The following is a 26,271-nucleotide window of genomic DNA, read 5'->3' as shown; positions in this document are numbered from 1 at the left end:
TATGCCAGGTACCATTCTAAGCAGTTTACATATATTAACTCTTAGAATCCTTATAACTGCCTGTGAGGTAGGTATGATTATTGTTTTTATTTTGTACAGAGAGATAGTTCAAATCATAGCAGATCCTACAGCTACTAAGTGCAAGAGTGAGAACTGACACTCAAGCACCTGGCTTCAGAGGCCATGTTCTTAGCTACTCTAGCCCACCACCTCCCTTTCTTCATTTCCTCAACCCCCACTGCTCTTCAAAGTCTTAGAATCTGGTTGCCACCTCTTTCTTTCTAACCCATCCCTCTGAAAATGCTAAAATCACCAATTTTGCTAAAACAATCAACACTCTCCAGGCACTGATTTTGCTGGTCCTCTCTTTATTTAATACTACTGATTAGTTTCTCTTTGAAACTAATCTCATTTGCTTTCATGACACAACTCCCTTCTGGTTGTCCTTATACTATCCTGATTGTTCTCTCTCGGTTGCTTTCTTAGGATCCTCTCCTACTACCTGCCAGTTAAATACTGAAACTCCCTTAAGTATTGCCCTTGGTACTTTATTCTCTCTACCTTTTCCCTTCACAATCTCATCCATGGTTTTAACAACTAACTGTGTATTCTCAAATATAAATGTTAAACGTAAATGTAAATATAAGTATATATCCTCAATCTCACCACCCAGCTAGACACTGCCACCTGGCTGTTTCAGAGTTGATTTTCCCTCCCCCCACCCCCCCTTTTTTTTTTTTGCCTTTTTCCACATTATTTATTCACAGTCACATAGCGACATGAAGGGAATACACCAATTAGGAGTTTTTTGGAGAGAATGGGGTATGGGTGGAAGGGTGGGACTTAAACAGAAAATAATCTTATACACAGCTAGATAGAAGATTTACAGATATCTTTTTAAAAAAATGGTATTCTCTGAGGGTAATGGAGTAAGATAAAGTCATCATGAACAAAATAAATTAGCAACTTCTTATTACTGCATAACCAAAAACAAAAGTCTTAGGAAACGGTTTGCAGTTTCTGTCATGATTTACAGATACTTATGTGATATATATTTCCAACATGGAAAAATAAAGACTAACACTGAGTAGTAGATTACCACAATGCAGAGGGAACTTGAACACATGAAAAGAGCTACCATCTGGTAGCAAAAATATATTTACGCTGATATTAGTATCAAGATTAAAGACACTCAAATAAGTTATGCCAATACAGCAGAACTATTATTCCTAATATCATAAGAACAATTTCTTATTACTCCTACTCATAACTAAAAAGTCTAAGAGCTCTGCCCAATTTTCAATTGGCTGTTCTATCATATTATTTTTAAATTGTAAAAGATCTTTATATATATTGTGAGTTAAAGGCTTCTATCAGATACAGGTTTTGAAAATATTTCCTCCCCATCTGTGGCTTGCCTTTTCCTTTTCTTAATTGTGTCTTTCAAACAACAAGAGTTTTTAATTCTGATCAAGTCCATTTCAACACTTTCCTTCGTGTTTCATACTTTTTGAGTCCCGTTCAAGAAATCTTTGTGTACCCCAGTAGAGCACAGAGTTTCTCGTATTGTCCTCGCAGAAGTTTTATAATTTTAGCTCTTATTTTCTATATAATGTGTGATAAAGAACAAGGTTCATTTTGTGCCATACAGATAACCCACTGTTCCAGTACCATGTACTGAAAAGACTAACCTCCCTTTGAATTACCTTAATACTTTTTGTCGAAAAGCAATCAGCCATGTGTGTGTGTGTGTGTGTGTGTGTGTGTGTGTGTGCGCATATGTGTGTGTGCATTTCTATATTCTTTCTTCTATTCCGTTGAACAATTTATTTATTCTTATGCCAATGCCACTCTGTTCTGATTACTGTAGCTAGATAGTCAGGCTTGAAATTAGGTAGCATAACTTCTCCAATTTTGCTCTTTTATGAAATTGTTTTGGTTTACTCTATGTCCTTTGACTTTCCATAAAAATAATAGAATCAATTTACCAATTTCTTTAAAAGATCTTTCTGTGAGGGAACCTGTGTGGCTTAGTTGGTTAAGCATCTGACTCTTGATTTCAGCTCAGGTCATGATCTCACAGGGTCATGAGTTCAAGCCTCACATCAGGCTCCACACTGTTAGTGCAGAGCCTGCGTGGGATTCTCTCTCTCCCCCTCTCTCTGCCCCTCCCCAACTCCATCTCTCCCTTTCTCCCTCTCTCTCAAAATAAATAAATAAACTTAAAGAAAAAATCTGGCTATGTTTAAAAAAAGAAAGAAAAAGAAAAGATCATGCTGGGATTTTGACTGGGATTATGCCAAATCTACTCAATTTGAAGAGAGCTAAAACTCTAACAAAAGCGAATCTTCCAATCCATGAACACAGCACATTTATCCACTGATTTAGATCTTTGATTTCCCTCAACAATGTTTTACTGGTTTTTAAAAAAAAAATTTGTTAAGGTTTATTTATTTTTGAAAGAGAGACAGAGAGAGCACAGGAGCAAGTGTGGGAGGGGCAGAGAGAGAGAGGGAGACAGTATCCAAACACACTCCAGGCTCTGAGCTGTCAGCACAGACCCTGACGGGAGCTCGAACTTGTGAACTGTGAGATCATGATCTGAGCTGAGTCATACGCTTAACTGACTGAGCCACCCAGGCATCCCAATGTTTTATAGTTTTCGGTGTAAAGTTTGTACAGATCTTTTGTTAAAATTATTTCTAAGTTTTTATTTTTTATGCTATTGTAAATTGATATTTTTAAAATTTATTTTCCAATTGTTCATTGATAGGGTATAAAAATATAATCAATTTTGGTTCACTGAGTTTGTATCTTGTGGCCTTGTACCTTATTAGGTCTGGCAGCTTTTTTTTTTTAGATTCTTTATGGCTTTCCATGTACATGATCATGTTGTCTGCAAACAGACAATTTTCTTCCTTTTTAGTCTACATTACTTTTATTTCTTCTCTTTGCCATATCACACAGCTAGGACATCCAGTACAGTGTTGAACTGACTGTAAAAGGACAAAACCTTGCCTTATTCCTGAATTTAAGTAGAAAGCATTCAGACTGTCACCACTGAGTATGAAGTTAGCTATTGTTTGTTTTTTTGTTTTTTTTTTTTCCACAATAACCTTAAGCACGTTTAGAACATTCCCATCTGTCCCTAGATTATTAAGAGTTTCTACCACGAAGAGGTGCTAATGATTTTTTCCTTTCATTGAAATGATCATGTATTTTTCTTTTTTTCTATTAATATAATGAACTACCTTGATTTTTTTAATGTTAACTTATTTTTGAGAGAGACAGACAGACAGAGTGTGAGGAGGGGAGGGGCAGAGAGAGAGGGAGACATAGAATTTGAAGCAGGCTCCAGGCTCTGTCAGCACAGAACCCAACATGGAGCTCAAACTCATGAACCATGAGATCATGACCTGAGCCAAAGTTGGACACTTAACCAACTGAGCCACCCAGACACCCCTTGATTAATTTTTGGATGTTAAATGAATCCTCCATTTTATTCTTAGCTTGCTGTGATTTTTTTTTTTTTTTTTTTACCGTGAACAGGTATTGGATTTGTCAAATGTACTTTCCATACCTACTGAAGTGAAAATGTGTTATTTCTGTACCATATAAATATGATGAATTACATTGATAGATTTTTTTTTCTTAATGTTTACTTATTTGAGAGAAAGGCAGAGAGAGAGAGAGAGAGAGAGAGAGAGAGAGAGAGAGAGAGAGAGAGAATCCAGAGCAGACTCTGTCCTGACAGCAGAGAGCCTGATGCGGGACTCAAACTCACAACTGTGAGATCATGGCCTGAGCTGAAGTTGGACGCTTAACTGACTGAGCCATGCAGGCACCCTTGATAGATTTTTAAAAAAAAATCAGATCATTTATTATTGTGTGACTTATCGTTGAAATCCTTAAGATGAACTGGATCCTGCAACAGCTGCCTTCTTGGGTTTAGGTGTTGTTCCTTCATGAAATCCATGCTTTCATCTTCTGGGATCAATTTTTAGGTGTCTCATCCAACTAGTCCCAGTGGTATTTCATCTTTTAGCCTTGGCGCTCCAGTTATACTTTCTCTTCCACTTGGCAGGACAGCCACATCTGCCACAGGTCAACTTCTGAAGGCAGTAGGCCTTAGAGCCACAATGGCAGCACACTATGTGCATTTTACTGTGATGCTTTCCAAATGACGACATCCCCTTTGTCATCTTGCTTCTGCGGCCAAGACCAAAAAGACTGGAAGTGAAGGCACTTCCACTATATCCTACATTGATAGATTTTTTTTTTTAATGTTGAACAAACCTTACATTTCTAGGAAAATGCCTACCTGGTCATATATTGTTATATATCAGTCAATATAGGGCTACTCAGGCTTTCTATTTCTTCTGCGATTGATTTTGGTAATTTGTGTCTTTCAAGAATTTTGTCTATTTCATCTAAGTTGTGTCCAATTCTTTATTAGCATGAAGTTGTACACAGTATTCCCTTTTTGTCTTTTTCAATTCCATAGGCTTTACAGCAATCCCTCTGCTTTCATTCCCATTATGGTAATTTGTGAATTTGTGCCTTCTCTTTTGTTCTTGATCAATATAGCTATAAGTTTAAAATTTTTATTGGTCCCTTCAAAAAATAAGCTTTTGACCTCAATGACTTAAAAAAAAATTTTTTTTAATGTTCATTCAGTTTTGAGAGATAGAGACAGAGTGCAGGTGGGGGAGGAGCAGAGAGAGAGGGAGACACAGAATCAGAAGTAGGCTCCAGGCTCTGAGCTACCAGCCTAGAGCCCAATGTGGGGCTTGAACTCATGAACTATGAGATTATGACCTGAGCCAAAGTCGGCTGCTTTACTGACTGAGCCACCCAGATGCCCCAACCTCAATGATTTTTTTCTATCATTATGCATGTTCTACTTCATTAATTTCTGTCGTTACCTTTATTATTTTCTTCCTTCTGCTTACTTTGGAATTAATTTGCTCTTCTTTTTCTAATTTCTTAAGATCAGAACTCAAATCATTCATTTAGATTTTGCTTCTTTTCTAAGTTAGGCATTTCCAAACTATACATTTTCCTCTAAATATTACTTTAGCTGCATCTCACAAATTTTAATATTGTGTATTTTCATTTTCATTCTGTTCAAATTTTTTCCTAACTTCTCTTGTGATCCCTTCTCTGACTCATATTATTTAGAAGAGTATTGCTTTATTTCCAAATATTTGGGTTTTTTCAAAACATCATGTTACTCATTAACAACTTTATTTGTTATCAGAGAACTTCCTACATATAATTTCAGTGTTTTCAAAATTCCTGAGACTTGTCCTAACATGGTCTATGTTGGTGAATGTACCATGCACACTTCAAAAGAATGTGAATTTTGCAGTTGTTTATTGTTTTATGGCCCAACATATTATGACTGACATACTGTAGGGTAGCTCCTATTATCTCCACCTCCTACTTTTCATGCCCTTTGTGGTATCCTCCTCTTAAATGTGGGAAGAACCTATGCATCCTAACCAATCCTAAAATACATTATGGAAAAACTGACAAAATGTATATGATTGCATTACAAAAGACTATGTATGCTTGGGGACCCCCTCCTTTGCTAGCTTTGAAAAAGCAAGATGTTAGCTTGTGAGCTGCCATATGAAGAAGGTCATATGGCAAGGAACTTAGGGTGTCCTGTGTCTGACAGCCAGCAAAACTGAAACCGTCAGTCTGGCGGCCTACAAGGAACTATATGCTATTAATAATCACATGAGTTTGAAAGTGGACCCTTCCCCAAGTAAGTCTCAGATGAGGTCATACCCCTGGCCAATACCTTGATTGCAGCTCTATGAGAACCTAATGTAGACAACACAGCTAACGCATGAAAGGATTCTGACCCACAGAAACTATGAGATAATATGTGTGCATTCTTTTAAGCTGCTAAGTTTATGGTAATCAGAGTCATGCAGAAATAGATAATACGTTTATGGGCTATGCTAGTTTATGTACTATGTCCACTTGAAAAGAATGTACACATGCAGTTGTTAGAAATAGTGTTCCTTATGTTGAAGTTGTTCACAATATTGTTCAAATTTATGTTTTTGTTAATTTTCTAATCTAGTTGTTTCATCAACTGGTGAGAGAGGTGTTAATGTCTCCAACTATGATTATGGAATTTTTTATTTGTCCTTTTAATTCTGTCCAGCTTGGCTGCAAAATATTATGTTGCATATTATCATGCATAACATTATGCATATTATTTTCAAGTTCTGTTATCAGGCACATATTTATGATTGTTTTATAATTTATTTATGATTTATGAAGGTTACAGCCTCCTGTAACCTCCTGGTTACAGCCTCTTTTATTGTTATGACATGTCTGCAAATACTTTCTGGTGTTGAAATCTATTTTATCAGATATTAATAAATCTACATCAGTCTTTTTACACTTACTGTTTGTATGGCATATTTCTTTGGATGCATTTTATTTCATCTTAGCTGTGCCTTTATATTTTAGATGCATCTTTTATAAACAACATGTAATAGGGTCTTGTTTTTCAATCTATTCTAACAACCTCTGACTCTGCCTCATATTTGCCTTAGTCCATTAATGTTTAATGTTATTATTGATAAGATTGAATTTAGGTCTACCAATTTATTATTCGTTTTTTATTCTTTTCTTTCCCTCTTTTTTTTCTTTTCTTGATCATTTATTCATTTCTTGGCCTTTTAATTATTTATTTTCTCAGGAATTTCATTTAAAAATATCTTTTGGTTTTTTTATCTATAATTCTTTACATTATATTCAGTGGCTTATCTAAGTCTTACAAAACACACCCTTAATTTTTTATTCCACTTACATTTAATATTGTACCACTCTACTAAACAGGTCCATAACTGTGTTGAGGAGCAGGAACTGGTGTATTATATTAAGAATGTGCAAATTATGATGTGCTGAGTGAGGAGGAATAAACCACCCACATGGAGTTGACAGGTAGCTCCTCAGCATGTGAGCTCCTGCTTTGGGGAAGTGAAAACCTCAGGGTCATTTTGATTGAAGGCAGTTTTAATATACCCACATAAAGGAAGTAAGTCACAAGATTTGTTACTTAGAGATCCCAGAAACAGGAGGAAATGGGGGGGAGGGGTGGTGGAAGGGAAAGCAATGAGCCAGAAGAAGGGCAGTCTTCCATTACCAGGTCATGAGTGAGTAAGAGATAAAGAACAAGGTAGCAACCACCGATTACTTATAAGGTGATTGGGGTGGACGTCACTAACTTTTTGTGGTCTTAACTCTAAGTGGTTATTTTAAAAAGGTGCCCTGGAGAACACATAGGGGGAACTTGTGATAGAAATCTTAAGCTCAGGTCCTTATCTAAATGTCCAGACCCTGGGTGTGAGCAGGGTTGTCATAATGTAAAATGCCCAGGAGGCAACTAAATTCAGTTGTTTTTCTTTCATCACAATAACCCACACCTATTCCTGTCCTTTAAGCTATAGTTGTTATATATATTCCATCTACATATAACATAAATCCTGTAAGAAATGTTGTAATTTGTGATTTAAACAGGCATACGTTTTATTTTTTTTAAGTTATGATAAAAACAACATAAGGCATTTTTCATATTCCCAGATATTTACCGTTTCCTTATTCCTTTCTGAGGATCTGTGTTTCCATCTATTATCATTCTTTTTTAGCTGGAAGAACTTCCTTTGGCTCTTCTTATACTGCAGGTCTGCCAATGATAAAACCTTATAGTTTTCTTTTATCTGAAAGTGCTGTTATTTTGTCATCATCCTAAAGGACATTTTCACTGAATACAGAATTCTGGATTGACAACTGTTATTCTATTGTTGCATTTTCTTCTGGCCTCCATAGTTTCTTGGGAGAAGTCAGCCCTTAACCAAAATGGTAGTTCCCATGCACGTAATAACGTCATTTTCTTCTCTTTCTTCTGTCAGGATTTTTCCTTATACTCGTCTTTCAACAGTTTGGTTATGATGTGCCTCACTTGTTCCTCTTAGTGTTATCCTGCTTGGGATTTCTGGATACTATCTATTTGTATCTTTCATCAGATTTTTAAAAATTGGCCATTCTTTTTTTTTTTTTTTTTAATTTTAGAGAGAGTGTGAGCAGGGGAGAAGGGCAGAGGGCGAGAGGAAGAGAATCCCATGCTCAACCATTATTTCTTAAAAAATGTTTTGCCTCAGGTGGCTCAGTCGGTTAACTGTCCAACTCTTGATTTTAGCTCAGTTGGTTCAGTGTCCAACTCTTGATTTTGGCTCAGGTCATGAAATCACGATTCATGAGTTTGAGCCCCATGTGTTGGACTCTACACAGATAGTACAGAGCCTGCTCGGGATTCTCTCTCTCCCTGTGTCTACCTCACCCCCACTCACATTCTCTCACTCTCTCTGTCAAAATAAATAAATAAACTTAAAAAAAAATTTTGCCTCTTCTATTTCTAGGACTCTAACTACATGTATGTTAGACTGTCTGATATTCTCTAACAAATCCCTGAGTCACTGTTCATTTAAAAAGTTATTTCAATCTTTGTCTCTGTCATTTTCTAATTGGAAAATAATCTCTATTGATCTAATTTTAAGGCAATTAAGTTTTCCTCTTCATCGGCATTCTGCTGTCAATTCCACCAAGACTTTTAATTTCAAATATTATATTTTTCAGTTCTAGAATTATTTTTATGGTTTCTATCTCATTCCTGAGATTTTCAATCTTTGCTGGTATAATATCAAGTATAAGCATGCTATTAAAACGTGTTCCATTTTCCTGGTTCTTTATAGATCATATAATTTTCAATTATATCCTAAACATTATAAATATTAAGTTGTGGAGACTCTGGATTCTGCAATTTTCTCTGATGATTATTTGTTTTCTTTTATCATATAATTAATTATCTTATTTGGACAAGAACTACAAACCATGTTTCTTGGGCAACAACTCTTATCTCTATTCAGATCTTTTTCTTTATTTTTAAAAAATTGTTTAAAGAATGTTTTATTTATTATTTTTGAGAGAGAGAGAGAAAAAGAGAGAGAGAGAGAGCATAAGTGGGGGAGGAGCAGACAAAGAGGGAGGCAGAATCTAAAGCAGGCTCCAGGCTCTGGGCTGTCAGCACAGAGCCTGAAGCGGTGCTCGAATTCACTAGTTGTGAAATCATGACCTAAGGTGAAGTTGAATGCTTAACCAATTGAGCCACCCAGGGGCCCCAGATTTTTTGACTTTAGTTGAGATGCTTTGAATCTGCTATAACATGTGTGATTCAGGGTCAGCAGATGTCCATCGGCACAGTTTGGGAATCTACTCTCTGCGTCTTTCCCTTCCAGAATCCCCAACCTTGCTATGTGATAGTTCAGATAGCAACGAATTTAGTAAAACACCAATTGGAAACATAATCATTCTGCCTTACACAATAATTTACCTATTAATAATATTATTCAATTATGCAGGAAACCAAAGTTTAGAAAAAATTAAATAACCAGTGCAGTTTTAAAATTACAAACCGACTTAATGTACTTACCTAGCTCCCAAGATATCCTTTTTGGCAAGGCCTATTCCAGCTATCACTTTGACCCTCACAATTCGGGAATTTTCCTAAAATACAAAAATTTATATACTATTTTCATGTACTTTATAACCTATCTAAGACACATATGTTTAAATATATATATATCTCAAATAAAGTATTCAGGATATTAAAATTACTTGGAGGAATCTTTTTTAAGAATTAATCTGATTAAAAAGATATGAGAGAAAATAAAAAACTATGTTGTTATTTGTGGATAACTTGATATATACAAAGAAAACACAAATAAACTAGTGTTAAACTATTACATTAAGACCTTACCATTGCTTCCAAGAAAATCTACATCCAAATTCCTAGTAGTAATATTTATCATTGTTGCTATGTACACAATAAAAATCAAGAGCTTATAATCATTTGTAATAACTATTCAAAAAGGTAATTTTTTTAAAGTTTTTATTTAAATACTAGTTAGTTAACATTCAGTGTAATATTACTTTCAGGTATACAATTCATTGATTCAACGCTTAAATAAAAAAAAAAAAAAAACAAACACCTGGTGCTCACCACCACCAGGGCACTCCTCAATCCCATCCTATTTACCCCATCCCTACCCCCACCTCCCCAGTTGGTTATTTATAGTTAAGCGTCTGTTTCTTGGTCGTGTCTCTCTTTTTTTCCCTAGGCTCATTATTTTAAAAATCTCACTCAATAGATTGTACAGTATATAAAACTATAGTATATTGATACTGTAATATATCAAGTACTAAATATCCTAGGTATTATATACTGTTATGAGGTTTAATATAAGAATGTCTTTTGAGATACATATTGAAATACTTAGGGATAAAATGTGATAGAGTACAATTTACGTTTAAATGGCTAAGCAAATAAAATGTTGAATGTGAATGTGTGTGTGTGTGTGTGTGTGTGTGTGTGTATAAATAAAGGAATGAGTAAAATGTTACCAATTTGTGGATCTAGCTGAGGGTTATACAGGTGTTCATTGCACTATTTTAACTGTCCTGTAGATTTTAGGTTGTTTGAAATTAAAAGGTGAGTAAGAAAATATTACAAAACAGAATGCTTATTTTTAAAAAATTCCCAAGTAAGCAAAACTATTAGACACTGAGAAATAAAATTAATAAGAAATGTAAAACACTTTTATGGATAAAATTATAAAAACTTATTGAAGAACACAAAAAAGACTTAAATAAATGAAGAAATTTACTGTGTTCATGGATGGAATTATTCCAATTATTGTCTGTTTTCTCCAAAGTAACCTATAAATTCAATACAATTCTTTAAAAATTTTTTTTTTCAACGTTTTTTATTTATTTTTGGGACAGAGAGAGACAGAGCATGAATGGGGGAGGGGCAGAGAGAGAGGGAGACACAGAATCGGAAACAGGCTCCAGGCTCCGAGCCATCAGCCCAGAGCCCGATGCGGGGCTCGAACTCACGGACCGCGCGAGATCGTGACCTGGCTGAAGTCGGACGCCTAACCGACTGCGCCACCCAGGCGCCCCAACAATTCTAACTCCCTCACCCCCAAATTTTTTCATAGGTTTTAACAATAATTGTAAAATTCATAGGTAAGAGTAAAAATGAGTAAAGAAGTAAACAATAACATTCAACCACTATCTTATCTTATATACAGAAACAAACTGCAACTACGTTAAAGTCTAAAAGCAAAAAAAGAATACTTTAAAATTTTCATAAGAAATTTTAGAATATTTCTATGACAGTGGGGTAGGAAAGGATTTTAAAAAATACAAACTCTAATGGGAAAAGTGGTTAGATTTGATATTAAAATTATGTACCTTTTGCAAGAGAAGAGATGCCATGAACAAAATGAGAAGTCAAGGGGACAGACAAGGTGTTAGTATCTAAAATGTGTGCCACTGACAAATTACAATTATCTAGAATCCATAAAGAACTCCAAAAAACCTGGGGGTGAAATATAAACAGTCTAATACAAGAAATCATAGAGAATGTACAGTTAATACATGAAAAGATATTCAATCTCACCAGTAATCAGGGAGAAATCTAATACACTGTTGTTAGGAAGTATACATTGAAGATTCATTTTGAAGAGACATTTGGAAAACCTACTAATGTTCTAAATTAATAACTCAGAAATTCTACTTTTAGGTCTAGTCCCTAGATAAACTTTCACTCACGTACTCAAGGACATAAGCACAACAGCATTCACAGGAGTATTTCTAAGATCAAGAAATATGAAATAAGTGTTGCCCAGCAGAGAGCAACCTCATGGATTCTATTATACAATCATTCCATCAGCAAGTAGTCAGTCATATTCCCTTCTGAGCAGAGGTCTGGAAAGGAGATAATACACATATCACAGAATGTTTATTTCAATCTTCTTCTATTTCTAAATGCTTACGACCACCCTCATTCCTGGAAGTTCACTGAATAAATATGATAATGGGAATATTCTATTAGCTCTAAAACAGATGATAAATTCAGATAATACAAAAATCTTTACAAAAGATGCTAGATAAAATATGTTTCCTCTATGCCTAAATAGAACTAAATACAGAGCTGATGGTGCAAGAAAGAAGGGAAATCCTCAGGTATCAGAAGAAAGATGGAATTAAAAACCAGAGAGAAAAATATGTGAACTGAAATTTCAGTTTTCTTCAGGGACTGATTCCCAAAAAACTGAAAAGATCTGCAGTCACTCTTCCTGGAAAGTCCCACTGACTAAATAGGCCCATTAAAGGATTCTACTGGCCCCAATAGCCACATTTTCACTATACCACTTGACTGGGAAATGGCTGTGCTTTATTAGGTACTGATCTCCCACACTGAATTCTGAAAATCAGAACACTTTTCTGAGATGACTTAATAAATAAATACAAACATTTTCAAGTGGTCAAGTGTAATGAAAAGTGCCATCAGCAAATAACGTTATTTGAAAATCCCAACTTTTGTAAACACAGACAAGTGTTTATAATTTAGATATAAATTTAATCGAGGAAACAATCTGAAATAGTTAATCCATATTGGTGGAGCCTCTACTGAAAAAATCCCCCAGAAGTCTCCTGGAGAAAAATGTAACAAGCATTAATTTTAAAAATTCCAGGGGATGATAAATTATTCACAGTGACAAATACATTTGACTTTTAAACCTTCTTGCATTTCCTTCCACAAAAATCAGAACTAATTATTTTCGATGCTGCTGGTGTTAATGGATGTGAAGCTATATTGACTTGAGATTTTGTCATAAAATTAAATAAGAAATGCCCTTTATTTTCACATTTCCATTCACATCTGTGCATTTTACAAATTAATGTTAGAAAATTGTCAAAATGGGTCTTTGCAATCACATCCATAAGCAGAAATCATACCTCACATCATCTTTGAAAATGAAGAGCATAAATGCTGCAACTAGAAACTAAACTCTTCAATAATTTTGGAAACATGATATTCAAAGTACTGTTAATAGAAACTTGGACAGTGCTCAAATGAGGAAAAAAGAAACAAAAATTAAACAACTCTTCCTTATTCAAAACGGAAACAGACCACAGCTGTTTGCTAAAGTTTGAGTATCCCCTCCACTCCTAAGAGAGCTTTCCTGATTTTTGAAAGTGAAATATAAAAGTCACAAATGGCAAGCAAAGGTATGTGGCTTTTCTTAATGACAGTACACAATAAAATGGTAATGTGTTATCTATGCAGGAGGCTACAGTAATTAAAAGCAGCTTTTCAGACCTGAGATTTTCTCCACAATTCATGAAAATAGCTACCAACTGCTCCTTAATCTTTTGTCAATGCCCCCATTTCCAGGAAAAGGAAATGTAGAGCTGTCCTGTATCACCTGAGCAGTCATTTAAAATGTATTATTTTTTAATGACAGGGGCACCTGGGTGCCTCAGTGGGTTAAGCATCCGACTCTTGATCTTGGATCAGGTCAAGCCCCACCCGTGTCAGGCTCTGTGCTGACAGCAAGGAACCTCCTTGGGATTCTCTCTCTCCCTCTTCCGCCCCTCCTTGCTCCTGTGCGCATATACTCTATCTCTGTCTCTCAAAAGTGGATGGACATTAAAAAAAATACATATATATATATATATATATAGAGAGAGAGAGAGAGAGAGAGTATCATTTAATGAGAGAAAATAATTATAATGTTAATTGGAAAAATCAGGATGCAGAGTGATATTTATTCTGTGATAACTGAAAAAAGATATGCAGATGGATGAAGATTAGAAGGAAATATTTAACAGCGATAATAACTATTAAAATAATGAGATGATGAAGGTTTTTGTTTTACTTCTTAAACTTTTTGTAAATTTTATAACTTTTATAAATTATAAATTTTTAAGTTATAATTTATAACTTTTTTAAGTTATAACTTTTTTATAAATTTACATAGAAGTTTTTTCTTTAAGAAAGGCCTGCCTTTTCTTCAAAGTCCAAATGCCATCTTTTCAAAAAGATTTCATAGTTGAAATGAATTTTCCCCTCTCGATGTTAAAGCCCACTTTTACAGCACTTATCACATATGGTCTTGTATCTGCGGAGATAAACGATGTGTCTTTCTGCACTATTAAAATTGTGGTATTTTGAAGCTCAGGAAACTTATCTTTTCATTATCTTTGTATCCTCTGTGAAACTCAGTAGAATACTTGGCACAGAGCAGAGGGTAACAAATTCTTGATTAACCACAAAGCTTTCTGAAGTAGCTGAAAGAAGGATTAAGGCATTTTATCAAGAAAGGAAAAGTTTGTACAGTGAGCCCAGAACACTGGCTGCCAGATCTATACCCACAAAACAGATGACTGGAAGACTTCTCTTTGAGGAAACTGAATGATGCCAGGGAGGGGAGGAACCAAATGTTGTAAGTACTTATATGTGAGAACCCCACAGTGAAATGACAAGTTCAGATAACCCTATCATGCTATACTCCAGTCAAAAGTAACTGCCTACTGTACAGAGGATGTATATTAGCAAATGATGGAATAAATTAGGGAGGAGGAAGACAAGAGATTACAGAAACAGGAGCTCCAACACAGAAAAAAAGATAAAGGGGATTCTCACAATAAGGGCAAATGGAAGCCTGCAGGTGATGGCTACACATCAGGTGTAGAGTGCAAGCAGTTCAGATAGAATGCGATGTGGCAAGAGGCTGTCTCTGACAAGAATGAAGAAAAAGGAATGGATAGCTCTATATACACATACATACACACTCAATGTCGTATATATATGACATTTACATTGAGTAGTTTCAAAACTCTGTCAGACAGTTTGCAAATTTGTGACAAGTATACAGAAAACTAAAGCAAGGGGCACCTGGGTGGTTCAGTGGGTTCACCCTCTGACTCTTGATCTCGGCTCAGGTTGTGATCTCACAGTTCGTGAGTTCAAGCCTTACATTGGGCTCTGCTCTGATGGCAAGGAGCCTGCTTGGGATTCTGTCTCTCTTTCTCTCTGCCCCTCCCCCACTTGTGCTCACTTGTTCTCTCTCTCTCTCAAAATAAATAAATGAACTTAAAAAAAAAACTAAAGCAAACAAAAAATGTGCCATAATTATAAACATGGCACAATGGTTCCAACATGAATAATACTATATTCACATAATGTAATAATATTGCATATTTATTTAACAAAAAATGACTAGAGTTGGAAGGAGGGATGTACTTTCTTTTCTTTTCTTTTTTCTTTTCTTTTTTTTTTTTTGGCAACATGTTATATAATTTATGGTGACCATATTTTCAAAACTAAAAATCTGAACCTATGACTGCCAGAAGTTTTCTTCCTCTGGTGTGTAAATTTACTTGAAACCTGTTACAAAATTGTAAATGCTAGATCACTCTTACTGGAAAATACATAAAGTGAGGATTATCCCAGTAAGGGTGGAGTACATGACTCCTATATATTTGCTATGCATGGTCAAAGATCCTAAGAAGCGTCTGGCATTAATAACCATAATAAACTAGAATACTCAAAATCCTTAGATTTAAGAGAGAGCTGTGGTTCTCAAAGTGTATTCCCTGCACCAGTAATATGAGCACCACATGGCAATTTATTAGAAACACAAAAGTTCAGGCCCCATACCTACTCAATCAGGCAGTGGTGGAGCCAGTAGCCTGTGTTTTAACAAAAGTTGATATGCACAGGTAAAGAGCAAGAAGGTAAGAAAGGGAAGTGCTGTAGTTAATGCAGTTGTGGGACTATTTCCCTTCTCAAAAACTACCACTTTACTTATTCAATCAGTACTGTATAATTTCCAAAAAAAAAAACAGCTCATCATCACTTCACATTTTAACACTACTCTTATATGTGATGGCACCATATACGTTTATACACAAAATGCCTCTGGAAAGATACACATCAAGCTAATAACCTATACTTGTGGAAAAGATACTTTCATAAGATGTGTAGATGAATGTTCACAGTAGGTTTATTCATAAGAGCCAAAAGCTGGAAACAATGGAAGTATCTGTCAGAGGGAAAATGGATAAACATCTGGTTTATTCATACAATGGAATACTACTCAGCAATAAAAAGAATGAGTTGCTTATACAAACAACCACATGGGCAACTGAAAAGCATTACATTAGACAAAAGGAGCCACATACAAAAGTGTACACACTGTATGATTTCATTTATATGAAATTCCAGGACAGGCAAAACTAATCCATGGTGATAAAAGGTTGTCTCTGGAGAGTGAAGTGGGGAGTTGACTGGAAGAGAGCCCAAAGGGACATTCTGGAGTAATAGAAATATTCTAGATCTTTTTTTTTTTTTTTTTTTAATTTTTTTTTTCAACTTTTTTTTTTAATTTATTTTTGGGACAGAGAGAGACAGAGCATGAACGGGGGAGGGGCAGAGAGAGAGGGAGACACAGAATCAGAAACAGGCTCCAGGCTCCGAGCCATCAGCCCAGAGCCTGACGCGGGGCTCGAACTCACGGACTGCGAGATCGTGACCTGGCTGAAGTCGGACGCTTAACCGACTGCGCCACCCAGGCGCCCCAGAAATATTCTAGATCTTAACTGAGTTGTGGGTTAGACATGTTGAAAAGCACTGTACCTTGGGGCATCTGGGTGGCTCAGTTGGCTAAGCGTCTGACTCTTGATCTTGGTTCAAGTCATGATCTCACAGTTCATGGGATTGAGCCCCACGTCGGGTTCCGTGCTGACAGTGTGGAGCCTTCACAGGATTCTCTCTCTCCTTCTCTCTGTCCCTACCCTGCTCGTGCTTTCTCTCTCTTAAAATAAATAAACTTAAAAAAAAAAGCACTGTACATCTAAGTGTACTTTAAAATCATGCATTTCACTATTTGTAAATTTTACTCCTCTCCCCGCTCCCCCCAAAAAGAAAAAAAATCAAAATAAAGATGTTTTCAGACAAAAACAAAACCAAGGAAATTTATTACCAGCAAACACTCACTAAAAAAACTTCTACAGGATACACCTCAGGCAGAAAAAAGTGATCCTACATGGAAAGCCAGGAGATGTGACAAGAAATGAAGAAATAATAAGTAGGGAAAAAGTTAAGTATGTGAGGAACAAATATTAACATTGAAATGTCAATGATGATGATGGTGTGTGTGTGTGTGTGTGCGCGCGCGCGCGTGTGTGCATGTACGCACACGTTTAGTGAGTTTCCATTCCACTGGGGATCCAATTCAAAATCCTTAATGTGACTTTCAGGCACTGCCTGCCTGGGCTCTGCTCTTCTCTCCTCTCCAGATTTATGTCCTGGCCCTGTCCTTTCTCCTCCACCATTCTAGTCTTCTTTATGTTCCTCTCCATCTCATCTTCTCCACATGTGGTTCTGTTTACCTGCAAGGCTTTTTGCCTCACTCTTCACCTGGCTAACTCCTATTCATCCTTAGGTTCAGTTTAAAGATGACTTCCTCAGGAGTGCCTGGGTGGCTCAGTCAGTTAAGCGGCCGTCTTCGGCTCAGGTCATGATCTCACGGTCCGTGAGTTCGAGCCCCACGTAGGGCTCCGTGCTAACAGCTCAGAGCCTGGAGCCTGTTTCAGATTCTGTGTCTCCCTCTCTCTGACCCTCCCCCGTTCATGCTCTGTCTCTCTCTGTCTCAAAAAATGAATAAATGTTAAAAAAAATTTTTTTTAAATAAATAAAGATGACTTCCTCAGTCTTTCCTTAGACTTTCTCCCCTCCTTCATACCATGAAAGATTAATTCATCTTTCCTATTATATGTTTTTATCTCACATTCTTTCTCCTTCATAACATTTATAAAATGTTTGTGTGATTACATAATTACTGTCCTTCTCTTCCTGTAGGCTATAAATTCAGTGAAGTCTGCCTTTCATCATTATCACCTCATGGCCTGATCCAAATGCCTTACACATAGTCACTGCTGAACAAATATTTTTTAAGCAAACACAGAATTCAAGGTCTACCTAAAACCTATTAACAACAACAACAAAAAGACAGAAGATATGGAAGAACATAAAAACAGTTACAAGTTAATTTTGCATGTTACATTTATAACCTTCCTATGAAAGAGACTCTTTCTGTTAAATTCTTTTATTTAGGCAATTATTTGCAGCAGGACACTGGAAAGACCAAGTCTTTAGTATTAACAAAATCTGAGATTCAAGTCCAGATCTGCTACCTAATAGGACTGAGTCCTTGAGCAAATCACAATCTCAGACTCCTCATCTGTAAAATGGGGATAACACTATCTACATTTGCAAAACTGATTCAATGGTTATAACTGAAGTGTGAGGGGTGTCTGGGTGGCTCAGTTAGTTAAGCGTCCGACTCTTGGTTTCAGCTCAGGTCATGATCTCACAATTTGTGAGTTCAAGACACTCATCAGGCTCCATGCTGACAGTGCAGAGCCTGCTTGGGATTCTCTCTCCCGCTCTCTGCCCCTCCCCTACTCACTTTCTCTGTCTCTATCTCAAAATAAATATACTTAAAAAATTTTTTTAAATAACTGATGTATAAGAACATGTGGCCTGGTACTTGAAATACAGCAGACACTCAATTAAAGGCAGCTCTGATTATATTTAGGCTGACTCTTTTACTTTGAGGGAGGATATTTTCATTAAAACATCTTTATGCACTGGCATGATTGTTTGCATTCGTTGCCACAGCATATCTCAGATGGGGGAAGCCAAACATTTGGGTCAGGTCATGCAGTTATGATGCTGCACCACAGACATATTTATTCCTCAAGACTTCAGGAAAGTCTTATCAAAACCTTTTTTCATTTTGCTGTGTCTTTTTCCCTGCATTTATCTACAGACTTCTCCTACCTTCTGCATTTGTTTATCCTCTTAAAACTTTGATAGGATTAGCAAGGGAGCCACACAGAGAAGGGAGAGGCCAGTAACACTGATGGCCACAGAATTCAGTAGAACAGTGGGTTTAGCAACTCAAATCAGCAATCTCACATTCTCTAGGTACTGTAAAATATGAATACCAGACACAGCTAGGGGATGGTCACCCTATCAGTTGATGTAAATATCCCGCTCTGACAGATGTCAAATACCTATGCCAGATCACAGAGAATGACAGAGCCAGAATTCCATCCTAGTCAAATTCAATTTTCTATACCCCTATGCACCATAAATGACTTATTTACAGGTGCCTTCCAGCTCCAAGATTCTATTCCTATATGATATATGAATTGCTAATATATATTATATAAATGTATATACATATATATATACATTTAATCCCTTCTAACCTTCTCTTCTTGGTGCAGAGGAGTCACCGTCAGGCCCACCTTAGGCAGGGGTCAGGGGAGGAGGGAGTTTCATGGAAGTGCATGGTCAACATGCTCAGCAGCATGGGGGACTAGAGGAAAAGGGAGGTGCCATACAGAGATGCATCAGTGGGTACCCAATGGCTTGGGACACAGAGGAGGTTGCACAAAGTTGCAACAGCAGTACTATGAAAGCTGAAAGTGGGGGTGCACAAGTGGCAGACAGAGAAGATGCTTGCATGATTAGGAAATTAGGTACACAAAAAACATAAGTAAATGAATTGGGAAAATACGTAAATATAGTGAGACTAAGAAAAGTAAGAATTTTCATTGGTAGAGAAGGTACTTATGACTGGAAAGAACCCTGAGGCATGATATTTTAAATTGAGAAAGTGCTATGAATTAATGCTTTTTATTTATTTACTTTTTAATGTTTATTTATTTTGAGAAAGAGAAAGCATGTGCGTGAGCAGGGAGGGGCAGAGAGCATGAGAGAGAGAAAGAATTCCAAGCAGGCACCACACTGTCAGCACAGAGCCTGATGTGGGGCTTGATCTCAGGAATGGTGAGGTCATGACCTGAGCCAAAATCAAGACTCTGGCACTTCACCTACTGAGCCACCCAGGTGCCCCTGAATTAATAATTTTTAAATACAGATTGATATAGAAATAGGTATACATTTATGTATGTACATATATAAACACACAGTACACACACACACACACACACACACGCACACTTAACTGTTTGCTGAGATTGCTGAAAAGCAATGACATCCAGCAGGTGTGAGCACACTGAGCACCCAGATCTTAGTGCCTGGCTTCTAAAAAGCATTTTCTACGAGAGCACCTGAGTGGCTCAGTGGGTTAAGCGTCCAACTCTTGATTTCGGCTCATGTCGTGATCTCACGGTTTGTGAGTTTGAACCCCGCATTAGGCTCTGCACTGACAGTGCGGAGCCTGCTTGGAATCCTCTCTCTCCCCTTCTCTCTGCCCCTCCCCTGCTCGCTTGCTCTCCCTCTCTCTTGCTCTCTCTCAAAAAATAAATAAAATAAACATTAAAAAAAATAAAAAATGAAAACCATTTTCTACTAAATGAAACCAATGTTCCTAGAAGAAATGGCTGGTTCTAGACAATGGTGGGCTAGGCAAAATACAAGAGGAGTCTGGAACATCTTCAGCCAGAATGTAATGAAGTGTTCAAAGAATGATGGAGACTTGTCACAATGACCTAGGAACCCCCTTAAAAAGTCTTCCTATGACCAAACTCTGACAATTTGAGCAACAAAATATTTAATGATAGTAATTAATTACAACCCATTGAATAAGGTGGAATTCTACACATCCATGCTGATGAAAATAAATGAATACATAAATGGAGGAGAAAGGGAAAGCTCTTCTTACATAGAATGCCTATTAATAAAGATAGAAGTAAAAAAAAATAGTGGTGTTTGATTCAGGTGGAAGTCATCAATGAATGGTGAAAGTGGTGGATGGAGATCTGATGAGGAAGGACAGGCTACTGGCATAATCTCTGAAGACATCCCCACAAAAAATACAAATCATTAGGAAGGGGAAAATGGTGACATGACAAAACAGAAACCTGACAGACACCCAAATGATCAAGTGAGCAAGGTTACCATTGACAGTGATGGGACAAGTCAATATCATGTACCCCATGTACCCCCTGATGTGATGCACTGATAAGAACACAGCATCATCTCTGTGATTCCTGCCCAAAAAAGCATGACTTCGACATGGTCCTGAGGAACCAGTAACCAAACCCCAGCTAAGGAACATCCTACAGGTTGTACAGCTTGTAATCTGTCAAAAAAAGACCAAGGAACTGATAGAGATTAGAATAGACTGCAAAGACAAGTACATGCAGCATATGCTCCTACATGGGCTCCTGGACCAGAAAGGAAAAAGGGAAATATTAAAACACCTGTCAAGGAGGGATTTGACGGAAGATGGCGGCGTAGGAGGACGCGGGGCTCACAGCGCGTCCTGCCGATCACTTAGATTCCACCTACACCTGCCTAAAACACCTGTCAAGGATTGACGGGATCTGAAGATTGGATGGTAGTGTCATATCCATGCTTATTTTCTGGCTTAGAGGTTGGATGGCTGTTATGTAGAAGTGTTCTTGTTTTAGGAAAATACACACTAGCGCATTTAGAGGTGAGAGGGCATTGTTTCTGCAGCTTGGCCTCCAATGGTTTAGAAAAAGACTAATAAAAAGGGCAAAAAAGGATGATGGGGCAATGGTAGTGACTTGTCAATAGCAGGAGAACCATGTGAGGAGGATCTGGAGTTATTTGCACTGTGCTTCCAACTTTTCTCTTGGTTTAGAATAACTCAAAAGCAAATTGCTAGAAAATGAATTGTATGTATCCACTTCTCCGGTACCATGAAAAATAGAATGAGGCTAGAATTAAGGAGCTGCCAAAAAGGAGCAATGGCAAAAACAACACATGAAAGTTTGTGGCCCAACTGACACAGGTGCAGCTTCAAATGTGCTTCTCCTTTTTTGTGCGGTGAATAAAAGCTTGGGCACTGTGCTCCCCGGTTCAGTATGATGCCAGGGCAGACGGGGTCTGGTTCCGCTTGGCATCGGTGGTTGTGGAAGTGTCAGTAATATGCACTTCTTAACTACCCTGCTGCTGATGTGCTGCCGGAGCTGTCACCCACCCAGGGCACCCATTCCTCTACAGGTGCATCCTGTACTTCCAAACTGGCCCTGGACACTCTCAACTCTTTCCCTTTCCTTCCTTCTTCACCTTGCTTCAGTCAGCTTTCAGTTGCAGGAAACAGAAATCACTCCAGGTGTTTTGAAAAGAAAGAAGTTAATACAGGGAATTAGGCGCCTACAAAATCGTTGAAGAGCTGGAGGGGCAGGCTGTAGGCGAGGCCCCTGCAGGATCCTGAAACATCTGAGAACTGGCCCACCCAAGAAACTGCCAACTTCTGCCCCAGTCAGGAAGGTAGGTAATCAGGAGCCACCACCAGATCTGCTGGCTTTACAAACATACTGTATCTAGTCATCAGGAAGTTGCCACGACCACTGGTTCTGCAACTTCCTACCAAAGCCCCAAGATACCAGATACTGAAAATGCTTTGGCAGAAAAAGTCAATGTCTACATGACTATGCTTGGCAGCAGAAAGAGCCAAAGAAACACGAACTTATACTCCACTTCATTTCTACTTTCCACATCTCAAGTAAGTACACCAAACTGGGAAACCTATTTCAAAACCCATTTCTAGAAATGCTAAGTGCAAGAGAGTATGGGAAACATAGAGTCCAGCTTTCTAATCTCTGCATAACAGGGAAGTCCATGAAAAGAGAGTGGAAGGGTTGTTGAATTCCAGTGTCCATAGCTACCACACTCCTCCTCACCAAAGTGGGAATTGGCCTCTACTGTTAATCCCAAGAGACTGTCAGAGCAAATCTGGTATAACTTATATTACACTACTTCCTTAGTTTGTCATGCTTTATGACAAAATCTGCACGCAAAGCCAGGGCCACCTCTCACTAAAAGACATTTACATGTAGAATAATAGCTAAAATTCACTGAAAAGTGATAGAGAGAAATTATGATCTAAACTTTGGCCTACTTCAACATTAATATGCTCTTATGGTGTGACTCAGCATTTAAAAATATCAGTTAAATTCTAATTCTCCAAGCATCTTGTATCCCACGCCTGTTCGTTTTTCTTCTTGTTTCAGTTTCAAATTTAAAATAATCATCACTTTTTGCGGTAACAGAAAAGCTACCTTACTTTTAATCAACAGTAGAGGGCTGCCTATTACCAGGCTGTCTGTGAGTTCTAGAAAATAACACATCTGCAAAGTTTTTCTTCTAAAAAACAAAAACAAAACAAAACAAAACAAAACAAAACAAAACAACCAAACAGTGAGGGGGAAGCTCTTCTAAGCCCTCTTTTACTTCGTGATGAACCAGAAAATAAATGACAAATAATAGTGATGAGATGTCAACCTCTACCAGAAAACAGAAAACAAGTGATTTTTATCTTTCCCACTAGACTGTGAGCTCCTCACAAACAGGCAGGGGCCATTTTTTTTCTCTCTGTGTCCCTGGTGGCCAGCATACTGCGTTGATACAGAACAGACAGTTAATAAATGTCTGTTGGATGAATAATCTAAATTACAGTGGAGAAGCAGAAGACAGCACTCCATCATGTCTCTTATTTGCCCATCTCACTCTCTTCCTCAATGTGGACAAAGTGGACAGAGGGAGCTGCAAGGAACTTTGAGTCCTGGGACTCACAAATGGACTCCCATCAGGCAAACAGAGTGGGCCTCAGGCCATGAAACTTCCCAGAAGTACAAATCCTTCAGGAAGCAAGTTCAGGAAAACCTCATTTCAATGGGTGGAGTTTCTGGCCTTCAGTCCCAATTGCTTACTGACCACCCACTAACAGCCATAATTCATCTTATTTCAGCTGGGTGGAAGGGTGATGTGAAAAGCAGGTAACTGAAAACACAGAATCTGCACCAAAGAGAAAACAGTGCACAATACCTTTGGCAATATTCCCTGGAAGGGAAAGAGATGAGAAATCTGGAATCAGGACCTACCTCTGAATATTAACAAGGAAAGAAAGTCCAAGGTCAGCCTGAATGGGTTGGATATCAGCTTGACGTTATCTGCATTAAACAGCTTATTGTAGCAAAGCAGGAAGACCTGACTGATAAGAAGAAAGCTATCACAGGTTCAACACTCCATTATTTTCCTCTGATCTCTTCTGCAGAACGGTAAAGGACCTCACCCGGAATATCATCTTTAGCCATAACATATTGACTACTGTTTCTGAGGGTCTACTAAGCTGCCACCATTTTTCCACCACTGCTTTGATTCTCTTCTGGTGGCAATAACTGAGAAATTAAATTCTAATCTATCACATGATCATTCTCAAAACACTCTGAGATAACCTGCCAGCATAAACAAGTTGCCCACTGTTCATGTACAAAGAGCTGTCAAGATAAATGTAAAAGACATTTTGTAAAAGACGTTTGAAGATACCAAGTGACTAAGAGAAGGCACTATGCCAACACTCTCAAAAGATAAAATTAAGGTGATGTACTTAGATAATTGGGTCCAATCTTGATAACAGGTACATGTGACAGCTTAGCCAGTCAACAAAAATGCTTAAATCTGATTTCCCCCCCAAACTGAACTAGTCGCTGTTAGACTATATAGCCTTTCATTTCCCACCCATTCCCATTTTGAATCAAGAATTCAGGGAAGCCACATCTCATTTAAAACGGAACAAGTCTTTCCAAATGCCCTTATTTTTAGTAAGTGTTAAGGTATAACCAGCATTAAGTTATTTCGCAAGGGACAGCTTTACCTTCTCAAATCATGGAACTTAATTTTCAAACTGGATAGCTGTGGGAAGTTCTTTAAAGTATACATTACAGCTTTATTTTTTATATATTACTGAAGACTGGTGAAATATAGCATGAACTTTCCACACTTGGCACTTGTTGCTAAACATGAAGAGAACAATCTATCTGCCTGCTTTCCCACTGCCGTCTCCAGTTAGAAGGTTAAGAACGATTTCAGATTAAAATAATAATAATAATAAATAATAATAAAATAAAAGCCAAAATAGCTAATGACCATTCCCTTGGAAGTCTTCATGTCAAAGTCCATGAAGTTAAGTCCAGCGGGCCTCTGCGAGCGGAGGCTAAACAACAGCCGGGATGCTGAACTCCAGGGAAATCCGCCCCACCCCACCCCACCCCACCCCCGCCCCCCAGAGCTCACACACCCTCGGCTGGGGGTGGCAGGAAGGGGCCGGCGGGGCGATGCGCGTCCCCCGCGCACTCATGCGGCTCGCTGCCTAGCACCCCTCCTCTACACTTCCTGAAGGAAACTGACAAGGAAGGCGGCGGCTCCGGGCGGAGAGGGGTGTGGAGTCTCCAGGCTGGCGAAGAAAACGCTGCTAGCTAGAGGAAGCACTCCCCACCGCCCCCGTGCGCGCGCCGGGCCGCCCCAGGTCCCCACGGCGCCCAGCGCGCTCCCGGGGCTCGCGCATGGGGAGGCGGGGGCTGACAGACGACCCTCCGGCCGCCGCCGCCGCCGCCGCCGCCTCCGGTCCGGCTGGTGAGCAGCGCGAAGGGAAGCCCGCCCCGCAGCCCCTCGGCCTCCGCACCTCATCCTCCGGGAGCCCGAACACCTCCACCGCGCAAGTTGCCATTTCCGAACAGCTCCAGCAAACTGGACGCGCTTGCCCCCGCCCTGGAGTGGGAACTGTAGTGAGAAGGAGGTGGAGGAGGAGAACTGGGAGGAGGCGGGAGGAGGTGGAGGAAGAGGAGGCGGTGCTCCCCCGGCGGCGGCAGCGCCTCCCCCGGCCAGTGGGCGCTAGTGGCACTAGGAAGCGCGGCGGGAAAGAGCCCGCAGCGCCTCGGCGGCGGCGCGCCTGCTGGGGCGTGGGGGTGGGGGCGCGCGCCGTGAGGACAGCGTGCGTCAGGGGCTCGGGTAGGAGGCACGCGCGTGGCGGGGCTCAGGGCGTGGAGAGTGCGCGTGGCGGGGGCACGCGTGGCGGGGGCGCGCCGGCCGCTCCCGTCCCGGGAGGTTGGCCAACGCGCCCGCCTGTGAGAGCGGTGCAGCGCCAGGCGTCGCGTGGAGCAAGCCGTGGAGGCCGGGGGACGTCAGCCCTTCCCCTGGGAAACAAAGCTGCGGTTTTCCCCAACAACAAGTCTCACTCAGATCCGCTCCACAGCTCTGCCTCTTTCTAGACGCCTGGGATCAGGAGCGCTTAATCCTAGCTTCACCACAAGCCAAAAATCAGAGCGCGTTCTTAGTAAAGGCTGCCAATTCCAATAGAAGCTGGACCTTGGGACCTCGTGGGGGAAAGCCCAGCGTGAGCGTGGCAGCATATGGGGAGGCCTGAAGGGATCTCATCATTCCTGGACTCAGGATCTGAAATTCTCTCCTTGTGATTTTTAAACACTGTGCCAATTCATAAGCGATTTCCTGTCGTATGGTCTGTCTTTTAAGCCTACCAATGA

General features: G+C 39.0%; 1 protein-coding gene and 1 pseudogene across 2 annotated transcripts in view; both read right to left on the bottom strand.

Annotated features, from left to right (window-relative positions):
- Positions 1 to 25,545, bottom strand: part of NEDD4 (NEDD4 E3 ubiquitin protein ligase) — a 135,657-nt gene extending 110,112 nt beyond the window's left edge. Inside the window, exons 1-2 of one of the 2 annotated variants that reach the window (XM_042941944.1) lie at positions 25,413 to 25,545; positions 9,515 to 9,588 (exon numbers count right to left, since the gene is read on the bottom strand). In XM_042941944.1, the coding sequence (XP_042797878.1) occupies positions 9,515 to 9,588; positions 25,413 to 25,457 (119 nt within the window). In that variant the 5' untranslated portion in view covers positions 25,458 to 25,545. Of the gene's footprint in view, positions 1 to 7,616; positions 7,712 to 9,514; positions 9,590 to 25,412 lie in introns of those variants that run through there. The other variant, XM_042941945.1, reaches the window with a different exon arrangement.
- LOC122222005 lies at positions 3,909 to 4,571 on the bottom strand (annotated as a pseudogene).
- Positions 25,546 to 26,271: the final 726 nt, after the last annotated feature.

This window comes from Panthera leo, chromosome B3 (genome assembly GCF_018350215.1).
Source record: "Panthera leo isolate Ple1 chromosome B3, P.leo_Ple1_pat1.1, whole genome shotgun sequence".
NCBI lineage: Eukaryota > Metazoa > Chordata > Mammalia > Carnivora > Felidae > Panthera > Panthera leo.
The sequence above is the reverse complement of the archived record's forward strand: the minus strand, read 5'-3'. Positions and strand labels throughout refer to the sequence as shown.